The 17,584-nt window shown below is 39.1% G+C and overlaps 1 protein-coding gene across 3 annotated transcripts in view; it reads left to right on the top strand.

The window, feature by feature from the left end:
* The window catches only part of F5 (coagulation factor V), a 40,651-nt gene that overhangs the window by 14,683 nt on the left and 8,384 nt on the right, over positions 1–17,584 (top strand). For all 3 annotated transcript variants that reach the window (XM_064410098.1, XM_064410097.1, XM_064410099.1), the window contains 13 exons: positions 407–550; positions 1,467–1,688; positions 2,221–2,386; positions 4,066–4,243; positions 5,296–5,398; positions 5,774–5,985; positions 6,733–6,883; positions 7,518–7,730; positions 9,488–11,426; positions 13,448–13,613; positions 14,742–14,975; positions 15,464–15,674; positions 16,497–16,676. In XM_064410098.1, the coding sequence (XP_064266168.1) occupies positions 407–550; positions 1,467–1,688; positions 2,221–2,386; positions 4,066–4,243; positions 5,296–5,398; positions 5,774–5,985; positions 6,733–6,883; positions 7,518–7,730; positions 9,488–11,426; positions 13,448–13,613; positions 14,742–14,975; positions 15,464–15,674; positions 16,497–16,676 (4,119 nt within the window). The remainder of the gene's footprint in view (positions 1–406; positions 551–1,466; positions 1,689–2,220; positions 2,387–4,065; positions 4,244–5,295; positions 5,399–5,773; positions 5,986–6,732; positions 6,884–7,517; positions 7,731–9,487; positions 11,427–13,447; positions 13,614–14,741; positions 14,976–15,463; positions 15,675–16,496; positions 16,677–17,584) is intronic.

Below are 17,584 nucleotides of genomic sequence, written 5' to 3'. Positions count from 1 at the left end.
TAAAAAGGTGCTGTTCACGCTGCTGGTGACTCTGCCGTTGCTCTTCTCCTTGCCTCACAGTCTGAAAAGAGAGGGCAGCATCTGATTGTGAACTAAAGGTGTTTGACACTCCCCTTATTTAAGGTGATCTCTGCAACACATTGCCAGAAATTGACTGAGACAATTCATTGCATGATGTTTATCTTCTCTGGAATTCTTCAGACTTTTGATTTTGTGGTTGCCCAATCCAAAAGTACTTCCAGATATAAAATCACATTATGAGCATTCTTAAGGCTTTGTTTGGATTAGGCTCAGCCAGTACATACTAACAGGTGAAATAAGCTCATTACATATATATTAATGCAACTGCATGTGAAATCTGCTTTATTTCTGCTTCAAATTAAGACCTGTTGTTTCTCCTTCACAGGAAGTCTAAATGAGGATGGGTCACAGAAACATTTTGACAGGGAATATGTACTGTTGTTTGGTGTGTTTGATGAGAACAAGAGTTGGCAAACATCAGCATCAGTCAAGTATACAGTTAATGGCTATACTGATGGAACGTTACCAGGTACTGTTCCAGCTTATGTGAAATGAAACTAACATTTATGAACACTGAATATCACCTTTAGTTGGTTTTTATGCACAGGAATGGCAATATGGAGAAATGGAATACAGTCTTTTTTAGAATATGTCTGTGAGCATCTGAATTTTGGAAGAAAAACTGTGCTGCTGAAAGGAAGTAACACCAGATTACTGATAGGAGCAATGAGATTACTTCTAAGAAGACTTCTGCTTGAAGAAAAGGATTACTAACTTAAAAAGAAAAAAATATTTAATGAGCTCCTCATTTTTTTAACAAGCTGATGGTGAGAGAGTGATTTAAGTGAATTCTTGGTTCTACATCATATAGAAAATCCTGGGTGCAAAACTTCCTGAAAGTGGAAAGACAGTTATCATTAAAAGACACAATCAAGTGAGAAGATTAGGAAGATGGTAGTGGGGCTTTTCCTAACAAAAAACTTTAATATCTCTCTCCCATCCATTGAGCAAATACAAAAGGTTGTCTTAAGTGGTTTTTTTTTAATATTGAGAAGGGTAGTTACTGTCACTAGGTATCACATCAGTCTTTAGCTTAGATCCTTGCTTTGTTCTTTCCATTCCCTTCCTGCCCTGTTTTCCCCTCACTCCCCAAGCAAGGACAGGTCAGCTTTCCGAAAGAAGGCACTGTTTTTTTTCCCCGTTTTTTGCCAGCTTGTTGTAAGTCAGTTTGTCACTTGTAGGTAAGATTTAAACATTTGTCTTCCGCTGACACATGATTTTGGTATCTGTTCCACTTACATGCTTCTGAAACTTCCTCTTGTTGAAAACATTGATCACAGCAATTTTTTTTAATGTTTTCAGTGAAGACTCACTTCAAATCTAGGGTGCATGGGGAGCTTGCATGATTTGCCTGTATTCTGAACCCTGTCTCATGTCTCTTTCAGATTTAGAGGCTTGCACATATGACAACATTAGCTGGCACTTGATAGGAATGAGTTCCAAGCCAGAAATCTTCTCCATTCATATCAATGGCCAGTCCATGGAGCAAAAACATCGTCGAGTTTCTGCTGTTAATTTGGTGGGAGGAGCCTCAACCACTGTAAACATGACAGTGACTGAGGAAGGAAGGTGGCTCATATCTTCTCTTGTCCAAAAGCACCTGCAAGGCAAGGAAACATCTAGTTATTAGGCACCTGTAAAGCTGTCCTTTTCTATGTCTCAAATGGCTTCTGCTGTTTTACAGTGGTACAGTTAATCTGTTTCAGGTGGTTTTGTCATTTCACTAAGAAACTGACCAAGAACCAGACATTGTGTTGGAAGTGCATGGTGAACTGAAAGATGTACTTACCTGCAGCTTTACTGCAGTCTCCACAGCACAGAACAACAGAGATTCAATACTCCAGCATATAAGTCTCTGTGAACTGTTCAGATAAGCATCACTATAAAATTAGTAAGAAGCCACCTGTTTCCTGAGAAACTGAGTACTTTCAGCTAAGGGTACTTTGATGTAAAGAAAATGTTTTCTGTTTGCCATTTGAAAGTGGTATCTTTCAGCAATGATCAGAATTCTGTTTTAAAGAATGAGAAAAATATCTCTCTTATAGGAGCTGGAGATATCTTTTGGGGGATAAAAAACAGCTGAAGTGGTAAGAGTTCCTCAGATGGGAAATCACTATGGTCCTGTTTCCTCTCAATTAGCTGGAATGCACGGTTACCTCACTGTAAGGGACTGTGGGGACAAAGAGCTGAAGAAGAGTCGTCTCTCCTATAGAGAACGTCTTATGGTCAAAACCTGGGACTATTTCATTGCTGCAGAAGAAGTTACCTGGGATTATGCCCCAAGTATTCCAGACACCCTTGACAGGTAAAATACTAGTTTGTCAGTGTAATAGGGAACGCTAACATGAAATCACAGAATAATTGTGGTTGGAAAGAACCCTTTGGTATCCAACAGCAAGGCTGGATCCAGTTGCACTGGACCTTATGCGGTTGCATTTTTATTTTTTTCCAAATACAGTAACCCCTAAGCTTCTCTTGGCATCTTTGAAACTTCACAGTGAAAAAGTTTTTCCTTATATCTAAATGTTCTTCATGTTGCACCTTGTGGCCATTGTGTCTCATCTCTTCACCATGCAGCTTTGAGAAGCATGTGGTCCTGTTTTCTCTATAATGTCAGTTTGATAGTTGAGGTTAAACATAAGATGCTCCCTTAGCTATGCCTTTGCTTGACTGAAGAAAGTGGAATTTTGCTTCTATGCCAAGTGCTCTGGCTCCTTGATCACCATGGTGGCCCTTCACTGGACTCTCACCAGTGTCAGTGACTTTCTTTGCTGAGAAGCCCAACAGTAGACACCTTCTTTTTCCTCTCACAGGGAGCCCAGAATAACAAGATGACTGAGGAATTGTCCAAAGTAGAATACAAGCTTATTTTCTAAAATACTTTTCAGCATCAATTCTGCTGAAATAAACAATCCTTAAAAGGAAGAGAAAGGGAGGAAGGGAATATTTCTGAAGATTAAAAGATTTTAAAAGTTCAGTACAGTAAAGAGTTTAGGGAACAGGAGAAAGCTCTTTATAAATGATGTCTGCACAGTACCAATGTAGATGGACGGGAAGTCATAATAAATAAGCCTGTTGGGCTATTTTGCTCAACTTAAGACAAATGGAAGGAATTCTGTAACATACATGATGTCATAGTATACAGTGCTGTCAGTGCACTGTGGGGTTAAATTTTCAATCTGTCAGTTCCCCAGTGCTATTTGTGCCTTTACGAGCCTTTACAAGCTGATATTCATAAGAATCTTTAAGGATTTAAGCAGAACAAAACAAATTCCTTATTCTGTAAGGGTTATAGTTTCATATGCCTTCTTAGAAATACAGTGTTTGCACAATTCATTCTCCTTTGGCATTTGCTTCCCTTATGTGCTCTTGAACTGCACAGAACAATCTTTTATATCTTTCCTCCCAGTCACACTGCCTTACTTAATAATCTCAGTTCTCTGATTTTTCCTCCTTTGTTCAAAACTTCAGAGTTTATCCCTTTTCAGTAACCTTTTTTCAAGTGTGAGTGACAGCAAAAAAAAGTTTGAAACCTCAGTATAACACTACTTACTGTATAGTGCCTGACTGCGATTAAGATTGTGTTCCTATTTTTCCTGGAGTCTTTGCTAGTGTGAGCAAATTGGGATTTTTTTTCTCCATGCTCAACTAAGCCTTTGAAAAAGGAGAACAGTGATTTCTATCTTACCTTGAAAGTGTACCTGCTGCTTCAGTTTGTTTCATACTTGTATGTACACTGTTAAATTAAATGTAAACTATGATATTAATTGGTCATATGTAATACCAAAACCAAGTAATGATTGAAGATTCTTCTTACCTAATTTAGGTTAAAATTTGGGGTGAAAAGCATTAGGTTAGTTTAGGGTTTGGATTTTTTTTTCAAGCAGTGACATTTCTAACAGTTGCTTAAATACTAATTTTGTATTTTAACAGATGCTGCTATTCAAGTTTTGTTGATGATTTTTCTTTTCCTTTATTTTTAAGACACTATAAATCACAACACTTGGACAACTTCTCCAATCTCATAGGTAAAAGGTATAAAAAGGCTATTTTTACACAATATACTGATGCCAGCTTCACTAAACGTCTGGAAAATCCTCGTCCCAAGGAAACTGGAATCTTGGGCCCTATTATCAGAGCTCAAATCAATGATAAAGTCAGAGTAAGTAACACAAATACAGGAAATATTTATACTATAGCATGCTTTTCATTGAGGTAGAGATACAAAGGAATTAGTGTGATTTTTGTTGTCTTTCAGATAATATAGCTAATGTTCTAAATATTGGCCCTGTTAAAAGGTATGATCACAAGTAACAGTGTTAGCTTGCATTTTTCAGTGTTCCTTCTATAATTTCCATGATTGTGCTTTATTTTACATAAACATGGTTCAGTCACACACTCTGTAAAATATATGTTGACACTGGTCCAAAATGGAAAAAAAGCCCTAGACCTGTGTGGACTTCTTAGGGCATTTCTATGTGAGGCTGAACTTCATGAGCCTCTTGTTTCTTATACTGATATTTTTTCTGGCTATTTTATACAAAGGTAATCAGTTTCCATAATCAAATGTTATTTCATGAGGTTATACCATGAAACTACAAAATATTTGCATTACAAGCTTGTGCTGCCACAACATCCACTTGTCTTACTGTTGTCATTTAATGATGCATCACAAAGTTCCATAACCTTTAGCTTCTGTCATTTCCACCATGACTCTGTGGTTCTGAATTTGAGCTTAGCATGTTCCTTTTTTCCTTTTCTCTCTTTTTTTTTTTTAATCCAAATTTTGTCAAGTATAGGCAGGAAATTTTGCCTTTTCTGTACATATCGACTCTGGGAATTAGAATCTGGGACAAGCTTTGGTTTTAATTTTTTTTTCTCCGATAATGAAGGTTTGTAAGAACTTCAGTCAGTAACTTTGTATTTCCAGAGATAGTATGTGCCTAAAAAGAACAAGTGTTCTTTTTAGACCTTCCAGAGCCCAGCTGTAAGCAACTGAACTTCACTCAGTGGGGTCTACAAAGTCCAGCAGAATGGTAACAGCATTTTTTCTTTGGGTTTATATATCAAACAATACTTAAGACACCCTTTTGCCTTTCTGACACTTTCTGGGCTAAAGCCAGGCAAATTCTACTGTAGTGGTAACTTCATTGTGTATTCAGACAAGGATTTGTTGAATCCTAATTGTTGTTTTTCATTTACCTATTAATATAGATTGTATTCAAAAATAAGGCCAGTCGACCCTACAGTATTTATTTCCATGGAGTGACACTTGCAAAGAATGCAGAAGGAGCTGATTATCCTCTGGATCCCACAAGTAAAAAATTTGTGAAATACGTTTTTGCATATCACTAACTGTTATGGATGGTTTTGTTGCTTTGAAGGAGGTGCTGTGGCTGGGAATGTGCATGACTGGGAGACCTCAGTTCTGTGCTCTGCCTCTGCTTACCTGTTGTGTTGCCTTATAGAGAAACCAAGGTATTATCTGCAAAGCAGAGACAAATACCCTCTATTAGTTGTATTAGTTTTCTGTTCTTGTTTGTGATTTTAGAGAGACAAAGGTTCTTGCTGAATTTCAGTTATCTCAAGGTAGCTTTTAATGGCCAAACTACACCAATATCATTAGAAGGTGCAGCTTGATACTAAGAGCTGTCTCTGAATTTGTATCATTACTGTTCTTGTTTTTCCTTAGGCAATGGCACCCAGAGTAGAGGAGTTGAACCAGGGAACATGTACACTTATGAGTGGAAAATTGCTAAAACAGATCAACCCACTGCAAAGGATGCACAATGTATTACAAGGCTGTATCACAGTGCTGTAAATATTGAGAGAGATATAGCTTCTGGACTGATTGGCCCACTTCTGATTTGTAAAAGTGAAGCACTGACGCAAAAGGGTGTGCAGGTAACTTGTTTGGGCAGATTTTGCTCAAGTAATGCTATTTATCCTACACTGAATTTAGTTTTACTTCCCTTAGAGAACTGTTCTTTGGAGAGCAGTTAAACCAACAGGCTCCTGAAGAAACAGTCCTGTAACTGTCCCCAGCAGTAAAGGAATTATGTTCTGTGTTTCTTAGCAAGCGCTAAGAAAGGTCAACAAAAGGTCAGCCTGACTTTAAAGTCTATTTCTAGACTTGATAATAAATTTTCCTGCTATTATTATATTTTCATACTCTGGACCTAATGGTTCCTTTCTGTAACAGAGACAACTCCACAGCATCTGACAATCTCAAGCACAATGAATCTAGAACAACCAGAACAGCATAGGAGTTCTGGGAGAGGGCTTCCCTTTACGAGTTATTGAAATCTTGCTTGGCAAAGACTTAAGCATCACTGGAGAGAAAAAAATGTCAGAAGCTTTGTCAGGTCAAACCAGAAGTCTGGTTCTGTTACAGAGAGCCCAGTCATAAACCACCTGCTGGTGGTGTATCACCAGTGCTAGAGGCTTGCTCAGCGTTCCACTGCAGGTTGGTTGCAGTAGTAGGATTGAAGTCTGGAGCCTCTACTCCCTTCCACATAACCTATGAATAACACTTACCAGGACTCTGATGAAGCTTGTGTTGCTTACATAGTAAGAAAGAGGTTGTAGGATTGAATTTTTAATATGTGTGTCTGCTGATAAAATATAACTGCTGTGTTGATTGTCTTTCAGAAAAAGGCAGATGAGGAGCAGCAGGCAGTGTTTGCTGTGTTTGATGAAAATAAGAGCTGGTACCTAGAGGATAACATCAAAGAGTACTGCAGCAACCCAGCCACTGTTAAAAGGGATGATCCCAAGTTCTATAACTCGAACATAATGCACAGTGAGTGGAATACTGAGATGAATAATAGCTGAGCACTCAGTGATTGCTTGTTCTCAGAAGTACATGTGATTGGGGAATCCTCCAGAGAGTCAGTGAACTTCTAACTGTGCCAGGTGGCACTGGACAGAAATAGGAAGTATCATAAAATTAGAAAGGTTGGAAAGGACCTCCAAGATCAAGTCCAGCCTCTCACCTAATACCAGTGTACCCACTAAAACATATTGCAGAGTGCCATGTTCAATCGTTTTTTGAACACTCCCAGAGATGATGACTCTGCCACTTCCTTTGGGAGCCTGTTATAATGGTTATACACTCAGTGAAGAAATTTTTCCTAATATCCACCCTGAACCTCTCCTGGTACAGCTTGAGGCCATTTCCACTTGTTTTATTGCTAGCTGTCAGGGGGAAAAGGCCTACCCACACCTTGCCACTAGTAGCTAGGCTGGATCTGGACCCTGAAGCAAAGACAAGGGTTAACTAAATTTTGATGCAGCACCCTGCTGCCTTAGAGATAATATTTTCAGATACCATGGTTTCAGCTCTGTGCCAGTCTCTTTCCAGTGCACTGACATCAAGGAACAGGAGGTTTTAAAACAAAAATACTGAAACCACTTTTTCTTTGCTTTCCTTTTAGCAATAAATGGCTATGTGTCTGACAGCAGTGAAATCCTTGGGTTTTGCCGAGATACTGTGGTTCAGTGGCACTTTTTCAGTGTTGGCACTCATGATGAGATTGTCTCTGTTCGCCTTGCTGGACACTTTTTTCTGTATCAAGGGAAATACGAGGATACATTGAGCCTTTTCCCAATGAGCGGAGAATCAGTCACAGTGGAAATGGACAATGGTGGTAAGTGATGGAACTGTAGTGTTTGACAGCTCTTCTAAGACATTATTTAATCTCCAGTCTGTAAGGGCTTATCTAAACAGGGGAGAAAACTCTTCTGATAAACACAGTGCCAGAAAACTTTGAATCATTCACCAGTGCAAGTGATGTGCATGGAGTCTTGCTGGCTACACCAACTTAGCATAATTGTATGCTGTACTGAGGTTCTTTTTGTTGGTCATCTTGTGATTTGTCTTTTTTTCACTTCACAATTCATACTGGGGTTAGTAATGATAATTTTAAGGTAAGATTCTTCTCGGAAACTGGTATGAGCTCCATTGTATGATTTCCAGGTTTGCCACATTCTTGTCTGTTCTGAGCAGTCTAAAATGGGCTGAAACTGCCAAGTTCTGCTGGTCATTACTGGGCAAAATGGCCACACTTGACCTTATGTTTGAGGTCATTCAGCAGCAGTAAAGTCTGCCTGCCTGAACTGGGTCACTGGTCTGTGGGATGCATCTCAATGTCTAGAATTAACACCATGTCTTGGAAGAGGGGGCATCAGAACCCATGTAGTTTAAAGTTAAGGCATTACTTCCAAAAGGACAGATTCTTTGTCATTGAAATCTGTGCATTGTGAGTGATAATTCTAACTTCCTTCAAGGTTAATTCTAAGGATAATTCTAACTTCCTTATCACATTTAAAATATCTCATTTTTAAATATATATATATTTTATGTATTGCATAGCATCAAGACCTTATAGCTTAAAAATATTTAAGTGGCCTGTGTTGCTCAAGACTAGAGAATCATTAGAACTCTATTAGACTTTATGGAAACCTCCCCAGTAATAAAGTTATATTTTTACTTGATTTTGGTATGCAATCTATTCTTTCCACCTAGGGCATATTTTCTTTGATAAATTTGCTGTTAGAAATCAGGAAAGCTGTGCAGGTCACTTGAAGCTGATCAATACAGGAAGAATTGTATGTGACCTTTTTAATAAAAAAAACCTGTTTCTCAGGGTGTTAGTCTGTCTATTCTGTCTTTTCTACTAGTTCCAAAAGCAAGGTGTAACAAGCAAAGAACTTGATTTGATGTTGTTTAGAGAAACAGATTTTATTTTATTCTCTGAAGATTCTAGTTTCCAATAGAGAACTTACCTTGTGATGAGGTTTTGGAGGAATTATTAAAACCTTTAAATTAATCTGAGATGCTTCAGATTGGCAGCTTAATGGCTAGTGTTAGATTGGAAATTCAAATTGCTTTGTTCTTATTTTACTTAGTAGAGATCATCCATGATTCATCCAAAAGCTTTTAAAATACAGTGTTTGTCAGATGTTTGCTAGCGTTGTCTCAGGATGCATTTGCTCTGCTCAGAATGTTCTATCTAGGTAGCAGTGCATGCACCAGTAAGGACAGGATAAAATTGAAACTTCATCTTGAGAGGTCTCACCCTTAGATCCAGATCTAAACATAGGATCCTTTAATTTGTTTCTTTCTTTTTCACATCCATCTATTTCATGGGTTATTTTTGGATTCAGGTTCTAGTTACAGCTTAATCTGTGCAAAAGAGTTGCATCTCCTAGATGTGTTTATATGTTGCTCTTATTTGTCTACATTTAATAATTCTTTTTCATTGCAGTGAGAGCTCGTTAATATCCCAGATAAAGATTAGCAGTCTGCTATAGCAGGTGCTGTAGAAGCAGCACCAGCTATTTGCCTTGGCCGCTTACATGACAGACAATGTCCATTCTCATAACACTTTTATTTCAACTGCAGGTACTTGGCTTTTGGCATCCTGGGGCACCCCGGAAATGAGTTATGGCATGAGGCTGAGATTCAGGGATGCGAAGTGTGACTATGAGGAAGATGAAACATTTGATTTTGTGGCTTTAAGTCCCACCAAGACTGAAAGAAAGGCTGTTACTACCTCAGCTGAGGAAGTTGTGCAGGAAAATGAAGAAAACAAGGAGGAATCAGATTACCAAGATTATCTTGCTTCTTTTTACTCCATCCGAGGCTCAAGAAAGGCAGCAGGTGATGAAGAAAAACAGAATCTTACAGCACTGGCCTGGGAGCAGTATGAAGACACTGATGTCACAAGTTCTGAAGTGGCAGTTGGCTCAGGTTGGACAGCTATAAATAGCAGTGGAACAACAAACAACTCTAAGTTCTTAGAAACTCATATCACTCCTCTTCCCCCAGTCAAGGCTGAAACATTCCATTCAAATCACACATCAGTCACAGCAGAAAAGGATTTATTTTTAGCTTCCACAAGTGATGGAGAAGCTGACTTGGTATTTGAGAATAGAAACCAAAGCAACTATGAAATAGCTCACAATAATATGTCTGCAGATGAACACTTGCTGAGCAATGGGGAAGGCCCAGTGAATATTGCAGGAGAGCTTCCAGCTGGTGGAAAGGACAGTAAACCTTTTCCAGAAGAACATCAAGAGCAAAGCACAGGAAGAGGAAATTATACCACTAACAAGAAAAGGAGAAGGCGAAGCTCTCTGGCCATTAAGTTTTACTCTGTCCAAAAGATGAATGCCCTTCTAAATCATATCCGAAATAAAAATGTCTCATTTTCTGACAAGACTTATGCACCTCATGGTGTGCATCATACAGAGAACACATCCAATGAAGCCATGATGGGAACTGGCCAACTGCCAAATGAATATGATGATGATCTGGAAGAGGAGGGAAAGAAGATGGAAAATGCCATGCACACAGTTAACTTGACACTGGATTTGGACCTCATAGTAGGAGATGGGTCTAATGCATCCAGCCTTTCTGAACCCAGGATATCCAAAGATAAACCGGCAGATGTTGTTTCTTTAGAATATATGTTAGACAATAAAAACCCTAATTCCAGTCCTGCTGTAGTGAAGAACTTAGTAGAAGCATCATTGCCCGGGGCCAGGAAATATTCATCTAAAATGACTAGTGAGGAATGGAATTTGGCGTCTGCAAAGATGATTCCAGGATTAGAGCCAAGCTTAGATAAATCTGCTGGTGATAAGTTAAATCATCATGGCAGAAATGGTACAGCATCCATAAATAAGGAGGATATGAAGAAGTATCAAGGGTTCTCACATCTAATGGGGGAAAACCAGAAAGGGAGCCACATTCACCTAACTCAGAAAGGAAAGGAGGGAAACAACAGTACCTTGACTTTATCTGGAACCTTCATCAAGATCCGAAGGAGAAAGAAGGAAGACGCAAAAATTACCTACTTGCTGCGCCCACGGAGTAGATACCCCAAAAAGCCCAGCAATTCCATGGCAGGGTTTGGCCGTGTGTTGTTTCCGGGTGGGACCAACCACACAGCAGCGCCGTGTTGCACAGATGCCACCAAGGCAGCCAGTGAGGCCAGCCAGAGGGTGGATGTGAACAGAGCCAGGCACGGAGAGTCTCTGGGTGACACCCTCAGCCCGCGGCAGTTCAGGCCATCCATCACAATCGGGCTTCCCCGAGCAGACGGCGACTACGAATATGTGATAGGAGAATCCTACAGCGATGAGAGCTCGGGCGGGGAATACGAGTACCATTATGTGAGCTTTGATGACCCCTACATGACAGACCCCAAGGTGAACATCAGCAGGCAGCGTAACCCTGACGACATTGCTGAGCACTACCTGCGCAGCAGAGGAAATAAGAGAAGATACTACATTGCAGCTAAAGAGGTCTGCTGGAACTATGCAGGATATAAGAAAAGGTTTGCCTAAATCGTTTGCTTTCACTTGGCACACCATCCTGAAATTTCCTTGCAGAATGTTGATTCACATGCTGATAAAGTCAAAAGCATCTGTAACGTGCCATCTGATTTCTGACATTTCAGTGGCAGAACCATAAGAATTTTCCACGGGAGATTCACCCCCCTTAGAAATGTCAGAGTGAGATTACCATAATCGAGCACAACACAGTTAAGAACTCTTTTTTCTTTTTAACTCCCTTTTGTAGACTCACTAGTAACAGTATTTAATACATCATTTATAAAACTCACTGTGAGAGGTCAACAGGGAATCTTGCTGCTTGTTTTGTTCTACTTGAATGTTTTACTTTGTGCTTCTGTTCTTGGTACATGTACACAGGACAGAGACCTCCTTGTGTAAAGTCTTTCCAGGAATTTAATGGACTAACTGATGGAATCTTGAATGGGATGTGCTTATAGGTAGATAAAATCAGTTTCTAGCACTAGCAGGAAATAGTTCTGGTGTCTCAGTTCTCTGTTGGAAAATAGGATAACAGCACTTTCCAACTTCACAAGGCTGCAGTATTAAAAAGTATATGAAAGCTGCAAGGTGTTTAACCACACAGGTGACTGCCTTATATTAAGAGTAAAAACAAAGCTGCTCCTGCTGTTTAGAGAAATCAGAAGGTGACTTGATCACAAATCCTAATGCTGGGGGATTTTCTTACATTTTGACAGGCAAGACTTACTACTGTGCCACAGCAAAGATTATGTGAGAATATACTGAGAGAATCACTGTACTAAAAAATCACTCTCTTAATTGATACAGGTTAGGTTCAGTGTTCACCCAAAAAGGCATAGAATTCCTTGTCACTTTTCATCAAAAAGCTGAACCAAAACTTGCATAACTTTGGATTTTTATCAAAGCAGCCAAAACAGGAGCAAGAATATTTTCATTTTGCAAAATGAATCTCCAAACATAGGTTATTTCTCAAACTGAATTTCCATTTCATTTGATGGAAATAAAAATAAAAATAAAACTTTTTCAGTATTCTCCGGGTTTACTCCTGCCTCATCTCAGTCCATATAAATGGCACTTGCAAAAATAGCAGAAACAAGACAGTTTCTTTGGGCACTTGCAAAATCAAGAATTTTTTTATACTTAGACCTCTATATAGGTCTCTCCAGAGGTGTTCATTCTCAGCTATGTGAGCTAAATAGTTCCAGTGAATTTATGAGAGCCCATGGCATATCCTGTCTCAGTGTGTTGAAGAGCTAAAACCCAGGTTTTCAGCTATGTAACTTATGTTAAATGTCTGGTTTTTGCAGAATTGATAATAAAGCAAGATTTGTAGGTAATTATAATAGCGTTTCAGTGCTCCTATTTAAGATCTGAACAACAGTTTGAAGGTGTAAAAGTTTATTTTAACACCAGCTAAATGCAGGTATTATCAGATGTAAATATTTGAGAGACGGTATGGTGTAGGTGATAGGCTCACTACACTCAGCCAAGCTCCAATTCAGATTATTAAGGCTAAAAAAAAAGGAAAATAGAGCTCAGATGGGTTTTGAGAGACTTGTTGGAGTTTTTCAGGGATAGTTTACCAAATGGTTGGGGGATCTCTTATCCAACTGTAGAACTTGAATTGCTTAAACATTGCAAGCCATGATTTTCAGAATCATCTGACACTCATTTTGTAGATTCACAGAAGGTTGGAAAACACCTTTAAGATCATTGAGTCCAACCTTTAACCCAGCCCTGCCAGGTTCACCACTAAACCATGTCACTCAGAACCATATCCACATATCTTCTAAACACTTCCAGGGACCAAGACTCAACCACTTCCCTGGGCAACCCTTTTGGTAAAGAAATATTTGCTAATATCCAATCTAAACCTTCCCTGACAGAGTTTGAAGCCATTTGAGTGTTTATTCTTTATATTCACAGAATTCTAAAATGTTTCTGCTGTACGAGTTGTCAGGTTTTATCAAAGCTATTATTTCTGATTCCCTGTGTGGGATTTTAATTGGGGTTTTCCTTTCAGTGCAATGAGGAATGACAAAACCTGTAAAGATGGCAGCAGACATAAGGTGATTTTCCAGAGCTATACAGACAGTACCTTTTTGACTCTTCAGGATGAAGATGAATATACAGAACATCTTGGCATCCTGGGACCAGTTATTCGGGCTGAAGTGGACGATGTTATCCTAGTAGGTCAATGTTTTGATTGTGTGTGCAGAATAAGATTCTTACAGTGATCTTGGAGTGTGACAGAATGTATCTAAAAATACCACAATTTTTTAAAAGATGATGGAGGGGAAACAGTTTTCAAAGCTAGAAATTGCACTGTGAACTTGTAAGCACTGTGATGTGTTTCTTTGAAACATATCTTTTTTCTCTCCTGTCCACAGCAAATTAAATTCTGTTTTTCTTTCTTATGTTTCCCAACATTAAATACTGGCTCACTGGTCTACTGTAAAATAAGATTTAGGTTTAATGTTAATGAAAAATGAGTTGTCTAAACTTAAAAATTAGTACATGTGTGTTCAAGATTAAGATATACTTTTTGGGAAAATACACAATTTCCTCTAAAAAGTTTTGCTATGTAAATGTGCAGGATTTTATTAGAACTGTCAACAAGGATGAAGAGGAACCATATCCCTGGTGACACTGTGGTATATTTGCATTAGGAAGCACTGCTGTAGAATTTCCCTTCTCTTATTCTTCTTCATCCAATCTTCCAACACACAGGGATGGACTTAGGGAGAACAGATCTCAGTGCTTTCTGCTTATTTCAGTAGGAGTGCAACAGGAACTTACCAGGCTATGTTTAAATCACGAGTCAGAGAAGAATAAGATATTGCAGCTTGGGAGTGATATTCTCTAAGAAGAGGTAAATAAGTAATCCTACTATCCTGGTGTTTCTCTGGGAGAAGTGGAAAGCACGGATTTCAGCAAGAATGATACATACAGAGGTCTAGAGTTACTATATTATAACAACTGCAACAAAGCATGAGATAGACTCCCCGTTTCCCTGCTGGCAGTAACTAAGCAGCTCCAGGTATGAGGGGCAGCAGTAAATGTCCTGGGAGCCTCGACTTGGTGGAAGACAGGGAGCTAGACTTGTGATTTTTCAGAAAACTACCTGTATCAAAGGTGGAGACTCTGCATGGAGATGCCTGGAGATCAAAATCTCTCTCTGCTGGCTTTTCCATGTACAATGCAGCCTGTAATCTTTATGCAAATCTTGATCTGGTTTGAGGTCATGGAAATATAGTGTGTGGGGACTTTGGTTTAGGCCTGAGTTTGCTGAACAGAGTCTATTTTGGGTTTTTTAGGTTCATTTTAAGAATCTGGCATCCAGACCATATTCTCTCCACGCCCATGGAGTCCTCTATGAAAAGTCCTCTGAGGGAAGCGTTTATGATGATGAATCTACTGCTTGGTTTAAAGAAGATGAAGTTCAGCCTAATAACAGCTACATATATGTATGGTACGCAAACCGGCGATCAGGCCCTGTGCAGTCAGGAGCAGCTTGTCGGTCCTGGATCTACTACTCTGATTTAAACCTGGTAAGGGAATGAAAATAGAAGTGGTGGTGTTGCTTGGGTTGATCACAGAACCATAGAAACACTTGTGTTGGAAGGCATCACCAGAGATCATCCAGTCCACCACTGCAATTCAGGCAGAGTCAGCTGGAGTAGTATGTCCAGAGCCAATGTTCAGCTGGGTTTTGAATATCTCCAAATGATGCATGGCTATAGAAGTGCAAGCTGCAGAACACATTTTTTGATAGCTGTCCTTTCTTTTGGGCTCGATGTTCCCACCTGACATTTAATCTCTTGCACTCATTTAAAACAGGACATAAAGTATGGAAGAATTTGAACTGGGCAACTCTGGTTGACTGAGCAGGGAAGAGTAAAGATAGAAGGGAGCAGTAATTCTAGGACCTGCTTTAGATTTTTAGGGGCTGATGCCTTCCTGCGGAATGCTATGGGGTTTTTCTTATATCTTTTCGGAAATCCACTTTTACCACTAATATGAGTTTATTACCTTCTAGGAGAAAGACATTCAGTCTGGTTTGATAGGGCCAATACTGATCTGTGAAAAAGGATTCTTCAGCAAATCAAACAGCAGCAGGACATATACCCGAGACTTCTTCTTGCTTTTTATGGTCTTTGATGAAGAGAAAAGCTGGTACTTTGACAAACATTCTGGAAGGCCTTGTAATGAGAAGACACAAGAAACGCAGCAATGCCACAAATTCTATGGTACCTATTTCATTTTGCCAAATATGCAGTTTATTGGGGTAGAGGGAAAGATGTCAGGGGAAGTATCTCAGCTCATGGTAATTTTCAACATGTATAAATCCCCCACATTAGTTATGTGAATTTTTTTTGTTATCCATTGTACTGATAGCAGTCATGGGTTTACATGTAAAAATTAGCAGTGATGGGAAATTTGCTGTTAAAATAAAGAAAGGATATATTAGACTGAAACTTTCAACAAAAAACTTCTCTCTTGCATTCACATGTATATTCCCCCCATTAAAAGAAAAAAAGAAACAAAGAAGTCTTCTTTGCAATAAGAAGCAAGTACCCTCACAACTTCTTGCAAGAAATTTAAAAATATTTTAATAATTTGACCAATCATTATTGACCAATCATTATTTTAATAATTTGACCAATCCCAATATTGAGGAATTTGAAGCAGCTGTAGAACAGCCCTTCATGCACCTCTCCGTATAGAGGTATGTCAGTTGTACCTGTGGAAATGGAAGCTTCAGAAAGAGTTTTGGATAGCTGTCCTTTCTTTTGGGCCTGATATTCCCATCTTACATTTAAATATTTTTGTTCTTCTGGCTGCCATGTGCTGCTACCAAGCTGTGCTCAAATCTTCTGTTGAGGTCCCTGGATTTTCTGAATTTGTTTACATGCACCGTGAAGTGTGTTGCACTTGAAATTGGAAAAAACTATGTTTTTCCCAAATGCATTGCTTCATTAAATATGTTGCTAATTTCAGTAATTACTTTCTAGCACTTTGAGACCTGTTTTGTGATCAGTTTTCCTGACTAACAATCTTATTATTTTCAGCTATTAATGGGATTACCTACAATTTGCAAGGCTTGAGGATGTATGAAGGTGAAACAGTCCGATGGCACTTGCTGAATATGGGTGGCCCAAAAGACATTCATGTTGTTCATTTTCATGGACAGACTTTCATAGAACAAGGAGAGCCAGAGCATCAGCTTGGTACATACACTCTCCTCCCAGGTAAGCATCAGAGCAGAGTAAGTTCTAAGGGGTGACCTCTGCAGTTTGTCATTATCATACCAATTTAAAGGTCTCCATATGGTGAGAGTTTGGGGGTTTTAATGTCCAGGTAAGTGATACAGAACAGAAATGAGAACTGTACGCCCTAGGAGAATTCTTATTCTCTCTCCAGGGAGAAAGAGGCTGTAAGTATTCATTAGACTGCAGGATGAAATCCTTTGCCCCATCAGTGTCAGCAGTGCCAGTGTGCAATAACAGCACTTATGAAGCCTGTATTGCCAGCTACAAGAATTCAAGAAAGAGAAAAGACAACAAGGAGATCGAAATAATAGGACTGGCTTGGAATACTAGGAGTTTTAGTGAATATTAGGGGTAGTTTATTCACTATTTTATTTCATTATTGTTAATGTAGTGCTTTTAATTGTGAAATCTACATATTTTTGTTTAAATGGGAACCAGAATTAGCTGGAATTACCTGGAGCATTGTCTGCAGTAACTAGGAATACAAGAAAAGCAATGAGAACATGTCCTGTGCTTTCTAAAAAGTGTATCAAGCAACTGAAACCATACCTACTTCCTGCTTAATCCTTGGCACTCCTGGAGCATGCAGAAAGTGAGGGGAGGGCCCATACTTCTAATTTTCCCACTTTGGCTTCTTTATATCCTTTTCATTACTGGAACAACACACTGGCACAGCAAGAGTAAGAATCATAACCAGCTCCACAGACTTACCATTATGTAATAAACACTGTTCACTACACTGTTGAGCACTGTAGTTAATGTGCAGATATCTGTTGTTATGTACAGGCAGCCAAGGTTTTGTACTTTGAACCATCACCAAAGGTTGGGTTTTGATCTGGCAACCTGATTCCAATCTCAGTCTCCAGCTAGAACTAGCTTGCTAAGAA

Source organism: Passer domesticus, chromosome 2, assembly GCF_036417665.1.
Source record: "Passer domesticus isolate bPasDom1 chromosome 2, bPasDom1.hap1, whole genome shotgun sequence".
NCBI lineage: Eukaryota > Metazoa > Chordata > Aves > Passeriformes > Passeridae > Passer > Passer domesticus.
Note: the sequence above shows the minus strand (reverse complement) of the source record. Positions and strands in the feature narration are given on the sequence as shown.